This window comes from Bombus pyrosoma, linkage group LG5 (genome assembly GCF_014825855.1).
Source record: "Bombus pyrosoma isolate SC7728 linkage group LG5, ASM1482585v1, whole genome shotgun sequence".
Classification (NCBI taxonomy): Eukaryota; Metazoa; Arthropoda; class Insecta; order Hymenoptera; family Apidae; genus Bombus; species Bombus pyrosoma.
In genome coordinates this window covers 4,577,282-4,591,806 of record NC_057774.1, presented here as the reverse complement: position 1 = coordinate 4,591,806, position 14,525 = coordinate 4,577,282, and the positions used below count along the sequence as shown (strand labels likewise).

At 45.9% G+C, this 14,525-nt stretch overlaps 1 protein-coding gene across 7 annotated transcripts in view; it reads left to right on the top strand.

Annotated features, from left to right (window-relative positions):
- The window catches only part of LOC122567533 (nephrin), a 253,645-nt gene that overhangs the window by 172,811 nt on the left and 66,309 nt on the right, over nucleotides 1-14,525 (top strand). For all 7 annotated transcript variants that reach the window (XM_043726172.1, XM_043726175.1, XM_043726174.1 and 4 more), the window contains one exon: nucleotides 4,833-5,044. In XM_043726172.1, coding sequence (XP_043582107.1) covers nucleotides 4,833-5,044 — 212 coding nt within the window. The remainder of the gene's footprint in view (nucleotides 1-4,832; nucleotides 5,045-14,525) is intronic.

Here is a 14,525-nt window from a genome sequence, read left to right as displayed (position 1 = left end):
TTTCACGCACCCAGTACTTTCGCGTACGGTTCTTCCACTCTTTAAAAAGGGAATATCCTCGTGACAACAACGCGTCCAGAGTACGGAATAGAAAAATGCCAGTCGTAAAATGAAGAGAAAAGATGCAGAACGAAATAAAGATGTAAAATGGAGGAGGGGAAACGTCCCGAGACGGTCGGATAAAAGTATAAATTTATAAAGCTCGAAGACGTCAGAACGATAAAGTATGTTCTCTGTGAGGTAAAACAACTCCACGAGAATGTCACAAAATTAGCGTGGCAATAAATAAGCGGACATACAATATTCTTGAAGGAAACGTAAGCGAAGTAAATGGTGGATGGTCTCCATTTATTTCGCCGCTATTTATCCTTTGCCCGGAGGACATGCATCATTTTTACGAGGAAAACGCGAAGCCAGGGAACCGCGGAGAGCCACGCAAAAAGAAGCAACGCCGGTGAAGCTTGCGGTGGGAAAGCAACGTAAATGGGGCAAAATACTGAAAAAGGACCTGCACGTTCCCTCTGTAATTACGCAGCGGTGCATGGAAAATAGATCGTTGTCCCAGTGGCTCGTTCGCTCACTCGAACGATCTTAATCGACGACGAAAGATCAACTCGTGCAATCTTAAGTTTTCCTCGTACTCGCGGTTTCCACTCTCTCCAATAATCTTGGAAGCTTGAAACTGTGATTTCTCCTCCCATTAGATCGAACGCGGAACGAACGATATCGTGGGATGTCGCTGCGTTAACAGGCTGATTGATAACTTCGTTATAGTTGAGCTACCGGGATTACCACGGTTGCCAGGGGTAACCTATCGGCTACAAAGTCGAGAAACTTAATTAACGAGAAAAACCTCGGAAGAACGGGTTGTAAAGTGGATCCGTATCGCGAACCAAGACCCGTATATTCGTGCCGGTGCTATTTACCCTTCGCCCGGAGGGCGTGTATCATTTTTACGAGACGAGGGCTGAACAGAAGGGTAGCCGGTACGTAAGAGCGAAGTGGAGGAGAGTGACAAAGGTGAAAAGCAGAGAGAATGAGAGAGAGGAAAAAGGAGAAGTAGGTCGCGCAGGAACAGCGAAAGGGATCGAAGGGAAAGGTCGCGGAGGTGGTAGAGCGAGAAAGGGGCGAAATATTGGAAAACGGGCTGCGCGGCGAGATAAAACGTTTCATAAAACAGACATCGATTCCGTATTACTCGGTGGCGCGTCGACGTGAATCGAGCAGCCCGTCGCGTCGCAAAGCTACTCGACGAGTGGCTGAAAAGTCGCTGTATAACGAGTACCCGACGAAGAAAGATACGCGTTTCCTTATTGCATCTAACCGTGTTCCCATACCCGACATTGCGAACGTCCCTCACTGCGCTCTTATTTCCTCTACTTTTCGAACCCGTTTTTCATCCTTCTGTCTATCGGTACGATCCACCCCACTCAGAAAATCCCATCAAAAGGAAGAACTCGCTACGACGACAGCGACAACGACGACGACGACGATACGTTGACGAGACACTACACACACGGCTAATCGGAAATTTTTCGAAACAAAACGCCTACTCGACTAAAATATATCGTATTGGTCATGATTTTTCCATTTCGAGTGAAACAATATTTGACGACAAACTCGCGCGTCGACCTATGGAAATATCTCGTAAAAATTCGTTCCACTAATGATACGTTTGACGAAATAAAAAAAAAATAATTGACTCGTCGCCAACGATTAACGAAATCGATCGGATGGAATAGGCACGATTTAACGTCGATGTTTGCTAATTCCAAATTCTGTACGACGAATGCAGAAACTTTTCAGGAGCAAATTCTTTTACCGTCGTTTTCTTTCTGTTTCTCGTCTCTTCGGACATCGTTTAAGAAGCTTGCACGAGCTAGAAAGCGGACTGTTCCCAATTTTATGGATCGAGTCAAGATGGCAACGTCGTAAATACAAAGAATCGCGAGACCTCGTAATTGCTGTATGATGCATTATATGGTACCGGCTAATGCTACATAATTATGGCACATTAAACCTTCGTTCCATAACAGTATTTCACTTGACATTTTTTTCATCTCTTTTATCGTCCGCTATAACAGGGGCGCCGATTCAGGCGTTTTTAGCGGCGGTATATTCATTTAATGAATATCACAGAGCGAAATGGTCAGACTGCGGTTTAACGTCCTACGCAACTGTTTAAGGATTTCGTTGAATTTTCAAGACGAAACATTACCGACGATTAACCAGCGAAATTGCTGGATTTCGAACCGACCCCTGTAGACTCGAGCTTCAAGCACGTTTATGAAATTTATCCCCAAAAAGAAAAGAAAAAGAACAACTAAAGGAGATCGTTAAACGTTCGTGCAGGAAGAAACGTGCATGACGTGTATTATTTTATCGTCTTATTTCGATCGTTATTTTATTACAAGCGCACCGCTCTCTTTTACCAATTTGCCATGAAAAGCGATTAATAATATATTTATTTAGAAACACGTATTCCGTGCTACGTGCGCAGAAATGACGTTCAATCCGAACAAATAAAACATAGAAAAGAGAATTTCGGGAATCACGAGGTGTTTTAGGAATTAGAGTACGCGATAAAGTATTTGCAAGCCGGTGTGTAAACGCGTAGCGATGTGGCGCATCGATCATCGCGAAAAAGTAATTGAGACGGTATTTTTGTGAGGAAACGACGAGAACGGCAGAACACGCGGAAATTTTCGCCATATTTTAATCCGTTCACGATACACGACACCCTAGGTTCATCAATCTCCGCCGTTTTAGCCATCCCGTCCCATCGTCTTTCGTCACCGATCATTTATTTCGCGATTCGCTTCCGCCTTGTATGCGCGACTGTCACCCAGAAATGGCCACTTCACCGGAAAAATTTTATCAGACTACGGCTGCTCGGCATGTTTAAAAATGATGCTCAGACATTTGCCGTGTCAACGAGTACATTAACGACGAGTTTATCGCTCGATCCTCAACGTCGCATAATGTACCAAAGAAAAATGAAATCGCGTATCCGAGCTTGCCGAGTAATCTCGTTTCAGATGTGATACAGCTTGAAATTTCAAGTCTTCGAGCAATCGCGCAAACATTCCGTAACTCGTAATAATTATTCGCGCGTAATGAGCAAGAATATGCCGCGAATAGTAACCTGTCGTCATCGTAATAACGAATTGAGAAACTATGTGGAATCGACAGTTTGTAGAGCAAAAACTTGGTGGATTTTCTACGACGGGAACATTCTCGTGGCGCGACGTGTTATCGCCGTTATTGCGCGCTGTCGTTGTTGTTAGCAGAGTCTCGTTGAAGGGCGAGTAAAAAGAATCCGGTCGAGTAAGGGATAAAATCAATACTAGCCGGTGTTCGGTTGACTCGCGTCGCTTCGAATGATAGCTTTAAGGAAAGGTAAACGGTTTCTGTGTCGTGTTAAACATCGTCTCCGAGTGTACGCAGCAGGAACAATAACTCTGAACTGTTTCCTCCGCCGTGTCCAGCAGTTCGTTAAAGATTACACTCTGATGCTCCGCCAGTGATATCGATGCTCTTTGGTCGAGACCAATTTCCGTATTCCGTATGAAGATAAATAACTGGTTGGAAAAAGGTCTGAAAAACGTGGAAAATGTATAATTGGATACGCGTCGCGTTTCAATAGTTACGTACATATATTAGAACGATTTGATTTGGCGTAATTGATTTTGCTACTGTAGTTTTTCCTCTATCCGCGTGTGAAAGCTGCAAATCGGAAATGTGAGGTATCCGCGTACACGAAATATCAAACAATACAGGATTGGTTTAATTGCGTTATCTCTAGTCGGCCGCGCGTTGTACTCTCGACCGACGATAATTATTTTATCGATTTGAAATAATTACATTCTCTAGTAGGTGAGTAATAATGGCCGCGGTCAGTGGCTGGCGTTCGGCGACCACCGCCTGCCTCAATGAATCGCAATGGAAAAGACTTTTTCGGCCGAATCGGACCACGTTCCACCTCGGTCCTTTCCATTCGTTTCTCTCTGTACCAGCCGAGCCTCTTACAATGAAACCTGCACGCTCCACTCGAATTTCATTGGCTAGAAATTGCGATCGTTTTCTACATACATATCGAATACCGCAGGCCGTTCCGCGAATTCTTGCCATTCCACGTGCAAGTCGGGCGTCCCAGTGTAGAAAAAAAACGCTACGGCCAGCTAGCAAGAGAATGGGCGAGAAACAGAAACGACAAAGACAAAGCGGTCCGACAAGAACTTTCCACGGTTCCATTCAAAAGGCTCTAGGAATGCGAACCATCCTATATCGAGTATCTCTTTTCTTTCTCTTCGACACTAACGGCCGCTTTCCATCAAACGCTTCTCTATCTGTACTAAACGTGCCACTAGAAAGATAAAACCAACCTCCGACCTTGATTAAAGGCTAAAATTTCTCTAGTTTCTCGCTATATTTTTAAGGGCAACACGTTTTTGCAATACCGTGGAAAAACACGTTCAAGTCGATGAAATAGCGTGGAATACGAGCGTCATTGATCGCGACAGATTACGAACAAATATACGCGAGCAATAACGATTATTATATTTTGAACACTCGAACTACTTACCGAGCATTACCGATCCTTCCCTTTCCCTCTTGCCCCTTGTCACTACCACCGAGCTTCGATAAATGCGAATCGCATATGTATTACGTTAAGCACTTACGATATTCCAATAAATTGCAGTGTCGATTTCCACCTGGCAAACACACGATTTTCATTGTTCGAAGCGACACGGTGATTATATCGGTCGAACGCTAAACAAACGGGGTCGGCTTGTTATTGATCTCCGGGGATTCTTTTTTACTCGTTGTAGGATCGATGCCAGAGAGAAGCCGGTGACCAAAGCGCAACACTCCTCGGATTCCGGGGTGTTTGGACCGCGAGCATACTTCCGCACGGCATTCCCGAGCCCTGCGGTCCTCGTGATCGAGGACATCAAGAGGCATGACGCGGCCACTTACAGGTGCAGAGTCGACTTCCGCAAGGGACAAACACGTAGCTTCCGATACAACCTCACCGTCATCGGTAAGTCCAGTCTTTCGTTACCATTTTCAATATTTCAATGGAACGCGGTTGATTCGTTCGAATTCACGTAGAGTACATATTTCCCAATGTCCGAAATACCATTTTTGTTGCTAAAGGCGGCAGCAAGCGACGTAAGAGTTTGATCAAGATCAAAGCGGCGCCTTTAGGAGCCGGTGAAAGGCGCGGCGTAATTTCTGGTGTCAAACAAATTTAGCGGGTCGTTGAAAAGGACCCTCGAACGACGTATTACAGACGAAAAAGCAATGTGTCAGAAAAGAAAAAAAGAGAAAAGGAGAAAAAGTCGATGATGACGGTAGGTCTGCGAAGAAGAAGGTGCATACGTATTTCTTCATTTTCAATGAGACCAAATATGTATGGCAATCTCGCCTGTCGTGTCGTAAACTAGAACATCCAGTAGCAACGCCAATTGGTATTGTATCGATACCCAGCAGGCATTCTATCCTTTCAATAGCGATTGAACCCAAGTTAAAGTATACTTGTAAAGAGGACCCTTCTCGCAATTGTATCGATTCGCTCGTCTAGACACTCTATTGATTTATTAATTTATTAATTCTCTGCTTAATATTAAAATCATTAGACGAATTAGCATTCCCGACAGCTTATATATATCGCACAAGTACGAATCTAAATTTAATACTGACACGAATTAGAAACAATTGCGGATATTTCTGTACTTCGTTTAAAAATATTCGACTCGAGCACGAAAGTGCTGGGAAGTAAGTTACTTGTCAAGAACCAAGTTTAAACTTCATTAATTTCATTTCTTGGCGAAATTCGCGAAAGGCGTAGGTACACGTGCATTTTTCACCACTGATATTCTGACCTAATTCGCGGTTCTTGGATTTTTACGGGCGTCAAAGCCAACTTGCACTACGAAAATCTACCCCTTGGCCAATTACTTGACGCGAACAGCGTTCACTCTGTGGTCAATCAATGGTCACCGGTGGTCACTTTCCTCAAAATCATTTCTACCGACTACCTCGCCACTGCGGACGCTTCTGGAGACTCTCTTCCGGTTCCAATTACTTCTGTGGATAGCGAGTTCAAGCTCGATCACTGATCGGAAATAATCTATCACTCAATGGGTTTCCTTTCGGCCATACGTTCGCAGGCTGACACTGCGTGTAATGAAATTTGAGACTCGAAGATCACATTTTAGAGAAGAAAACTTCGATAATAAAATCACGATGCAAGAATAGCTGTTGAAGAAGCTAATCCCAGCGGTAGCAGAACGATGAGAGAAGGAGTATCGATAAAAAAAAGAAGAAAATGACGTGCAAGAGGAAAAATGAAGCTTCTCTATGATCTTTTACGATTTCGAAAAGCATCGAAATTGGAGAATGGAAACTTTGAAGGAAACGAAGCCGAACTACAAAGGTGCCTACACACAATTCTGATATATTGTATACGCACGTGCAATACGAAATGTATAATAATACGAACAAATATACGTTCGAGCGATGGAATCGATCGGGAATCAGGCGGAAGATTACAATTTCGCGTTACGGCTAACGCGTTAACGTCGTTCTTCTTCCGAAGATATTCTCGCATTTCCATGGTACGCGAACAAACACATGCTCCACTTACGAAGGGCGCGCTTCGCGTCGCCCCGTTACTCTCGACGTCGAGTGAAAAGTGCAGTTCTCAGCGGGCTCTAAGTCTGATCAAACAAATGGCGACTGTTGAAAAATTCATGAGCCAATCGAAGACGCGCAACCCTTGCTCCGACTCCGTGCTAGACTCCGTTCCGTATTCCGTGGCTCTATCGTCAGCCACGTGGATCTCTCATTGGCAATCTCTGCTGTTTACGCTTTTTCTTTTAATCCTGGTAACGTGATCACGAGCAGGGACTATCGGAATTGAAAACCGTTGAAAGTCTCTCGAGACGAAGATATTCCTCGTGTCCGGTTGTTTGACGGTTTCGTCTGTGAAAAATCCAAATCGAACGGAACGTGCTATCGATGAAAAGGACTGGATCGAGGGAGAAGAGAGACGATAATTCTGGAAATAAATTCTGTACAGGAACTGGACAGGTTTTCAGGGACGAAAGGAATCGAGCAAGTATGCGTCGCGACGACGGTCGATCATAAAGTCCACAAGATACGAAAGTGTAACTTTCATGGATGCTCTTCAAAGCAGTCGCTAGTGAAGTATCTTCGAATCTCGGGATATTCCATATAGCTCGCGGCAGGAATATAACCTGGAAAATCCTGGCACCGATCCTTCGATACCGGAATCCATCTTTCGCCGCAATCCCGTACCCTCTTCCGTTTCTAACTCATCGATCGAAAGTTAGAAAGCAAACGAAGACGAGAAAAAGAGAGAGAGAGAGGGAGCCAAGCGATGGAAAAGAGAGTAGGAACGAAGAAGAGGTAACGATGGAGAGAAGTAGAAAAATGCAAGAAGGGGGCGAGAATGGTATAAATGTCGCAGTGCAGATTCCGAGAAAACCTTCGGGCTAACGGGGAATTGCTCGATCTTTATCCGTTCGGATTTCTGCGTTTTTACACGCGTTCAGCTACGCGCGCATCTTCCAGGAAGAAATGTAACGCGATGTCTTTGGATGATTTTCCTATGCTGAATGCACGGATCGTAGAAAATTTTCGTAGATGCAGCTGGCCGAAAGAGCGGGACGCGCGATGGTTGGATGCACGCGATATTCTAAAAAAGAGTCACGGAAGAAATTTGCCCGGCTGGAAAACCGTCCGCTTTGAGCAAGGTATTTTCATCAGAGGAGATTGGTTCCCAAGAGTTCCTAGATTGCGTCCATCCACTGGATTTTCCCTCGTAACAGGCGTCCTTCCGCTGCCCCTGGTCCCTCGACCTACGTTTTTATCGGTCATTTCCCTTTCTTTCATATCCTGCTTCCACTCTCCGCCCATTTCCGATGATACCCGACGCCGATATGCGTATCCTTGTATACTCCGACCTCCGACTTTTTCCTCGGCCAGAGGAAAGCGAAGAGTTACTTGTTGGCCTGTATCGAATTTCCCTCTGGCGCGTGCTATTGTTTCTTTTTCCGCGCGGTGGATCAACGCTTTCGTTGCCGTGCGAAAATCGAGTAGCTCGCACTTCTCTGACTCGTCCGTTTCGGAAACGAAGGGATAAAAACACGGCGCAGGTGGGACGGGGCAGTCAAGAGACGGCAGACTGCCCGAGAGTTTAATGAATCTCCGGGAACAGATTCCCGGTACGCGAATATTAGTTTTCCGATTGCCGCGCAACGCGTATCGTTTTATTCGTCCTTTTATTTCCAGCTGTAAACGTCACGGAAACAAATACACGCGAGTCTGCTAAAATTCGATTCTATGGGATCGCAGCCGCGTTCGTAGTCGCCTACGAGGAATCGTAAAAATTCTGGGAAAAGTTAGGAATCGCGCAACCAAACGTACTACAGTTCTTTATTACGATTTACGGTATAGTAAGGTAAGAACTATGATAATTCGCTGACAACGTTCGCCCGTGCTCTTTTTAACCACGCTGCGGAGACCGGACAAAAAGAGTCGAGATGGAGGCAAAAGCCACTCAAGGTGTAACTTAGTCTGCAAATTGCATCGCTGCGTTGTAAGCTGGCATTAAAGAAACGGAAGAATGTACTTACGCTAAGCGCAATTTTCCATTAGGGCGGTCACGAGCGACATGAAACTGTCGCGTACGGCTTCCCACGAACAACGCGAAATATCATTTCCATCGCAAAAAAAGATTCCATGCCATCCGATCCATGAGTCGATGAATAGCGAGAAAAAAGCGCGTACAGCTTTCAAAAAGTTTGGCGATCGGTTTTAATTGATTCTCTCGTAGGTTTGTTTATTTACGGATGAAAAACACGTGTGGAAAGTAAATGGACGCGTTAAGCCGCTTGGAAACACACGTCGAGACTTACCTCCTACCACTGGATACTCACACGGTGACTAATGCCCAAAAGTAAGCTCCTTAAGTGGAGCGAGCCAAGCTGATCTTCGATCTCGCATCGGTGAATGATACGATAAAAAGTTGACTCGGAAATTTAACTTATCCGCCGCCCTTCGGTGATGAAGCTTGATGATAGGTGTACGACTTAATATCGGTGTAACTTTACGCAGAGATAAGCCGACGGAAACGAAACGAGAAAGAAACGAAAAAATATGGAAACACCAAGAGCACGTCGATCGTTGAAGTGTAAACGTTATCGGCCGATCGAATCGGAACGTAAAAGCTGTTATCTATGGCAGTGGAGTGATCTAGAAACAACGATAAAAAAGAAATAATCGATCGCACGCATACGGATAGCAAATTTCTCGACAAGAAAACAGGGAACGCGGAATCGGGCGTCATGTGTGTCGGAAGGTCTTTGTTTTTGCTGGGCGGAAAGGTGTCTGTGACGGTGGCGATGATAGCGACGATGGTATGTGTTGACGCCGCAGACGGATGTTCTGGCGTAAGAAGAAGCAAGAGAGAGAGAGAGAAAGGCGAACAGAAAGAGAAAGAGAGAAGTGCAAGAAAACCCGGCAGGTTGTCGAACGAGAGGTGAAACCGTGGATCTCCGAGATCTATTCCTCCAGCCGCGAGCGCGGGGTGGAGATGGAAAATTGTAAAAGATGGAAGCGAAGCCTGCTGCTGAAGTGGTAGGAAGGAAGAATAGAGATCTGCCCTCGTTAAGGAAATAATCCGCGGCTTAATTAAATACAGCGCAATTAGTTCTGCTTCTATAGCTGGATGGTGGCTGTGTGCGTGCGTACGCTCGCGACGTACAGGGTGTCTCGAGCGATTCTCAGTCGTTGCGGAATTTCACTCGAGGGAAAGAGACGAGCGTGAAAAGGGCGGCTTGCTCCGCGCTTTCAAAAACTTCGAGAACCGGAAAACAAGAGAAGCTTCCTTTCTTTTTCTATTTTTTCTTTCTTTTTTTTTTTTCTTTTTTTTTTGAACGCGTTAACCGCGCGGAAAATCGTTCTATTCTCTGGTGAAAACAGCCTCTCGCGGCGAGTACGAACATTTTGAAACGATCCGTATATGCGAACGTATCGTCGTGTCTGTCCCTGCGTGGGTGCAGGGAATCAAGAGAGGGTGAAACAGCCTTTCTCCCTTGGTTTCTCCAGTAGCAGTGTGCGTGCTCGTGAGCGCACTAACGCTTACGCGCTCTCCTTTCCTTTCCCCGAGTTAGCTACTGCGAGTCTGTCGTTTTTGCGAAAGTCCTGGTTTCGCGTATTCACGAGTCCGTGTCAAACCATCGTCTTCGTCATCGGAGAAGACTGAGAAATATAGAGAAAACGAAAGAGAGAAAGAGAAAGAGAGAGAGAGAGAGAGAGAATAGGAAGGATCGAGCAGATTAGGTGGTCGAATTAGAATTTCAAAAATCCACGCGAAACTTTCTACGTTAACTCGAGTCAAAGTCGGTCGAGGGAAAAGGAAAGGGGGAAGAACTGCGCATAGAAATGGACTGGGCTGGACAAACCCCGTCGTTAAATTTTCCCTTAATTAACCTCCCTCTCTTTCGCGCTTCTTGTCTCCTTTTCTTCGTCATTCTTTTTCATCCCCCTTCTCTAACCTTCCACCTTTTATTTTTCTTTCTTTGCTCGACCGTTTCGCTACTTTGCTACTGCTACGTCTCGTTTTATTTCTTCCGACTGTATTTCACCGCACCTTCTTCCGGTTGTATTAACGTTTCCTCTCGAAAAGTTTCTGTTTGCATTCGCCACGCGGAAAATTGTCTCAACGTTTTTCCCGAATCGATATCTATTCGATCTCCGACGCGATTACCTCTTAACGTCGTGGCCTAACGAAACCGTGCACTAAATGTTCGTCGTTCAGCTTGGCCCGCTAAAAAGTCGATCCTTATGTCAAGGGCAAATATCGGAAACGAAACGAAATCGTTTCGGAGAGGCAGCCCGCCGAACGGACGAAATTCGAAAGCGATTTCGTAAAATAGTTGATTTAAGGACGAAGCGAGCGTTGCATCGGTCGAGAGGGAAGGCAGTCGATATCGGAATGATCTCGAAATTGAAAAGACCCAGGACGAGAAGAAGCGCGCATCGATGACTCGTTAAATAACTCTTCTTTATTCCAACAAGCAGCAATTTCACTTGAAAAGCGTTGAGCAGCAATTTTTTCCGGGCTTTTACTCGTGCGCATACGCTCCTCTGCACGTACTATGGGAGTTTGTACCGAGGTCGGCAACCCTTTTCCCAGCCGGTGCAGGTGTAGGGTTATGTGCTACGCGCCGACTAATGGGGAAAAATAGTAAGAGAAGAGCGGGCGAAAAAGAGAAAGAGAGAGAAGGTAAAAGAAAAAGGACGAGGAGGCCTGCAAGGGAAAAAAAGTTGGTTGCGCGCTATCGGCCACCGGATAGCTGTACATAATCGAGCCTCTCCGTGGCGAGGATAATTAACCCCCACGTCCGTTGTCCTCTTGCGAACCGTATAAATTGAATCGCGAGTACTTCTCCTTTCTGCAGTACTCTTCGCTTTTCTACTCGCTTTCGATAATCCGGCCCTCGGTTCCGCGGCATTGCTAATGCTCCACCGGCGAGGCCACTAGCAAATCGAATTAAACCGGCGATTATACGCGTGTTCGCGTTCTTTCTTCCAGCGAACCAGCATCGCTACACAACGAGCAAAAGGAGAAGCCAGACTGAAATAGAGGAACAAATAAAAAAGGAAGAGAAGAGAGTTAAAGGAAGAATAAAGAAGAAGAGAAAAAAAGAGACCGAGATAGCATTTGCCTTTCACGATCACAAAAGACTGTGGAAAGCCGAGCGATCGAAATTTCCATCGCGGTCGCGCAAGGAGTCGCACTACCGGCGAAATAGTCGGCGGAATGAAAATGCGACAAGATGGGCGAGCTCGTACGGAATGCGACAAGGGTAAAAAGGTGTGAATGTTGGTTTGGCCGAGGGCCGAGGGTAAAGGGACGATGAGTTAGAAAGGGGCTGGCAAAACGGGGTCCGAGATCGGAAAAACGGTCCGCGAAGTCGTATGAATTTATGACCGGCATAAATTCGCTCTCGCGCACCACGATTTTCACCGAGGCCTTCGCACTTCTCCGTTGCCTCCAGAGCCTGCATCTCCCACGGCGAAATTGGAAAGATGCTGCTGGCGCGACAGGATTCCCGGCAAATTTATTCAACGTCCGACTACGGCGTTTAAGTGCTTCGCCATCGCGTTGTACCAGATTATCAGCAAATCCGAACAACACCTTGAATTTCCGAATACACGAGAGAATCTACGACGAGATACTTGGTACAAAACTTGCACCGCCATCCGAGAGAATTTTCCACGAGCCAACGAGATTATACGATTAAAATTTTTGGACCTCTCTAAATTTTTGGACGACTTTAAATATGTGCTGGCTGGATCGTAATGTGGTCTGGCGGAGGAAAAGAGAGGGAAACAGAAAGAAAGAAAAAGGCAGAGAGAGAGAGAGAGAGAGAGGCAGAAACCTGGAAGATCGACGATCGTTCGCTAGAACAACTGCAGCTACAACTGCGCAATAAAGGAAAAGACATCTTAAATCCTAGAAAATATACTCTCTGCTATCTCGGGTAAAAAGATTAAAGCTGGAAGAAGAGCCGTGCGTGCACGGCAAAAGCTACGAAAAATTACAAACCGTTTTATGATTTTGCCCGGTTGAAAAAGGACGAGCAACGTCGAAAAAATATGATTGTCTGGTGGCACGTAATTATCCAATTCCTATGCGGGCAATTCAAAAATGTAGATTGACCGTACGAGTGCGCCTTTAATCGAATAAATTTAAAGGTTGGCAAATTCGAACAAAAAGCGAATCGTTATTTATTTCCAGTTGCTGGAAAACTTCTTCAAAGGAGCTACCTCGATAAAGTATGTCGTTTCTTAATTGCTTTGTTGAAAAAGAACGCGAATCTCGGAGGATGTACTCTTAACTCTATTATAGTACGTCGTGACTGGTTAAGTGAAAAGAAGCAGCATCCAGGTGATAAAGGGGAGGAATCAGCGAGGAACGCCGATATTTAGGAGAAGTAGTTTTACAGGAATGCAGCCCATGCTCGATTTCCGGAGCATTCGGAGGACTCCTTCCAAGCCGACGCTTACTTCGCACTCCGCGCGATCTTGGTTCCGGCTTGCTGAACTATGTGTGTGCCGACAACAGGCTTGCGGGCTAACAGAGCGTTAGAACGAGCGAGTGTTGTCACCCGCGGTGTGATAAACTGCCGGTCGCTAACTACGCGAATTATTCCAAGTAGAAGGTACTGGCGCGGCGGAGGCCGCCGCCGCCAATGCGACGCTAGTTCCTCAAGAACTTTCTCTCGCAGATTTCGAGCCGAGCTCGTGGATGCGAATGGCAGAATAGAAGACGGGCATCCCTCGCAGAGCTTTTCAGAGCTTTCACGTTCACGAAGAAACAGCGATTGCTCCATTTCGAGAAGCTTTTGCGCGTTGTAGTTAAAAAGAATTCTATTCGGAGCGTGAAATCTCGTTATCCGGCCGAATTAAATAGACGAGATTGCGGCTAATCGCATCTTGATCCTAATTTGTATCTTGATCCTAACTCTTTCGTTTCCTTAAAGCTTCGTTAAGCTGCGCCGATTCTGCAGAAACAGATAATTGCAAACAGGAGAAAAAGCAGCGTGCAATTAGTCGGTGTATTTGCGAGAGTTTCGCGTGAAAACGGTATAGCTGGTGGTTCGCCGTATAGTCCACAGAGTCGATGTTATCGAGCAGTTAGGTCGGCAAGGGATGTGTCGCGTAATCGAAAGAAGGAGACCAGCGACAAAATGGAATCGACATTCGGTGCATCGGTTGCTTGAAGCATACGTGGGTAGCCAAAAACGACCGGTAATCACGTTAGTTTCCCACGAGAAGACCCGTGTGACTCCCAAGTGTGAGTATTGCCACCTGTTTGGCCGTACTTGCAACTGCTTCCCCGCTGTAACCGGTGCCACAACCAGTTCCGCTCTCGAATACGAATGTAATTAGTGGGAAATTGAACGAGGGGGAAGAAACCCTTCTACAGTTAAATGAATGTCCCGAAGATTAATGGCCGTTATTGATCGTCCAGAATCGATCGCGCAGTCAGGTACATAGGCTGTTCGATCGACGGAAAAAATGATCCAATCTCGAGATCAAAGAACATTATCGATCGCTCGTTCGAATATTGATTTCTCGGTGCAAGATTAGAAAATTTCGATCGATTAACCGGAACCGTCAATGACGGGCGTTGAACGTCGATCGAGAAACTGGTTCGTAGCGATTGGTCATCGTAGGATTATCACGAACGATCGATAACGTCGGAACGCATCGCGCACGAATACCAGACGGAATGCAGATTTTATCGGACGGATTCTAGCCACAGCTCATGATTCGATAATGCGGAATGCGCGATTCGTTGTTGCGTCGACTGGAGAGAAAGTTGTTCCGGAAGGCAGGCGAGGCTCGCGGATGCACCGGCACATCGAGATTCGTACGTGTGTCGGTTGACGAATATATGCTACGTCGTCGTAGCGTAATGT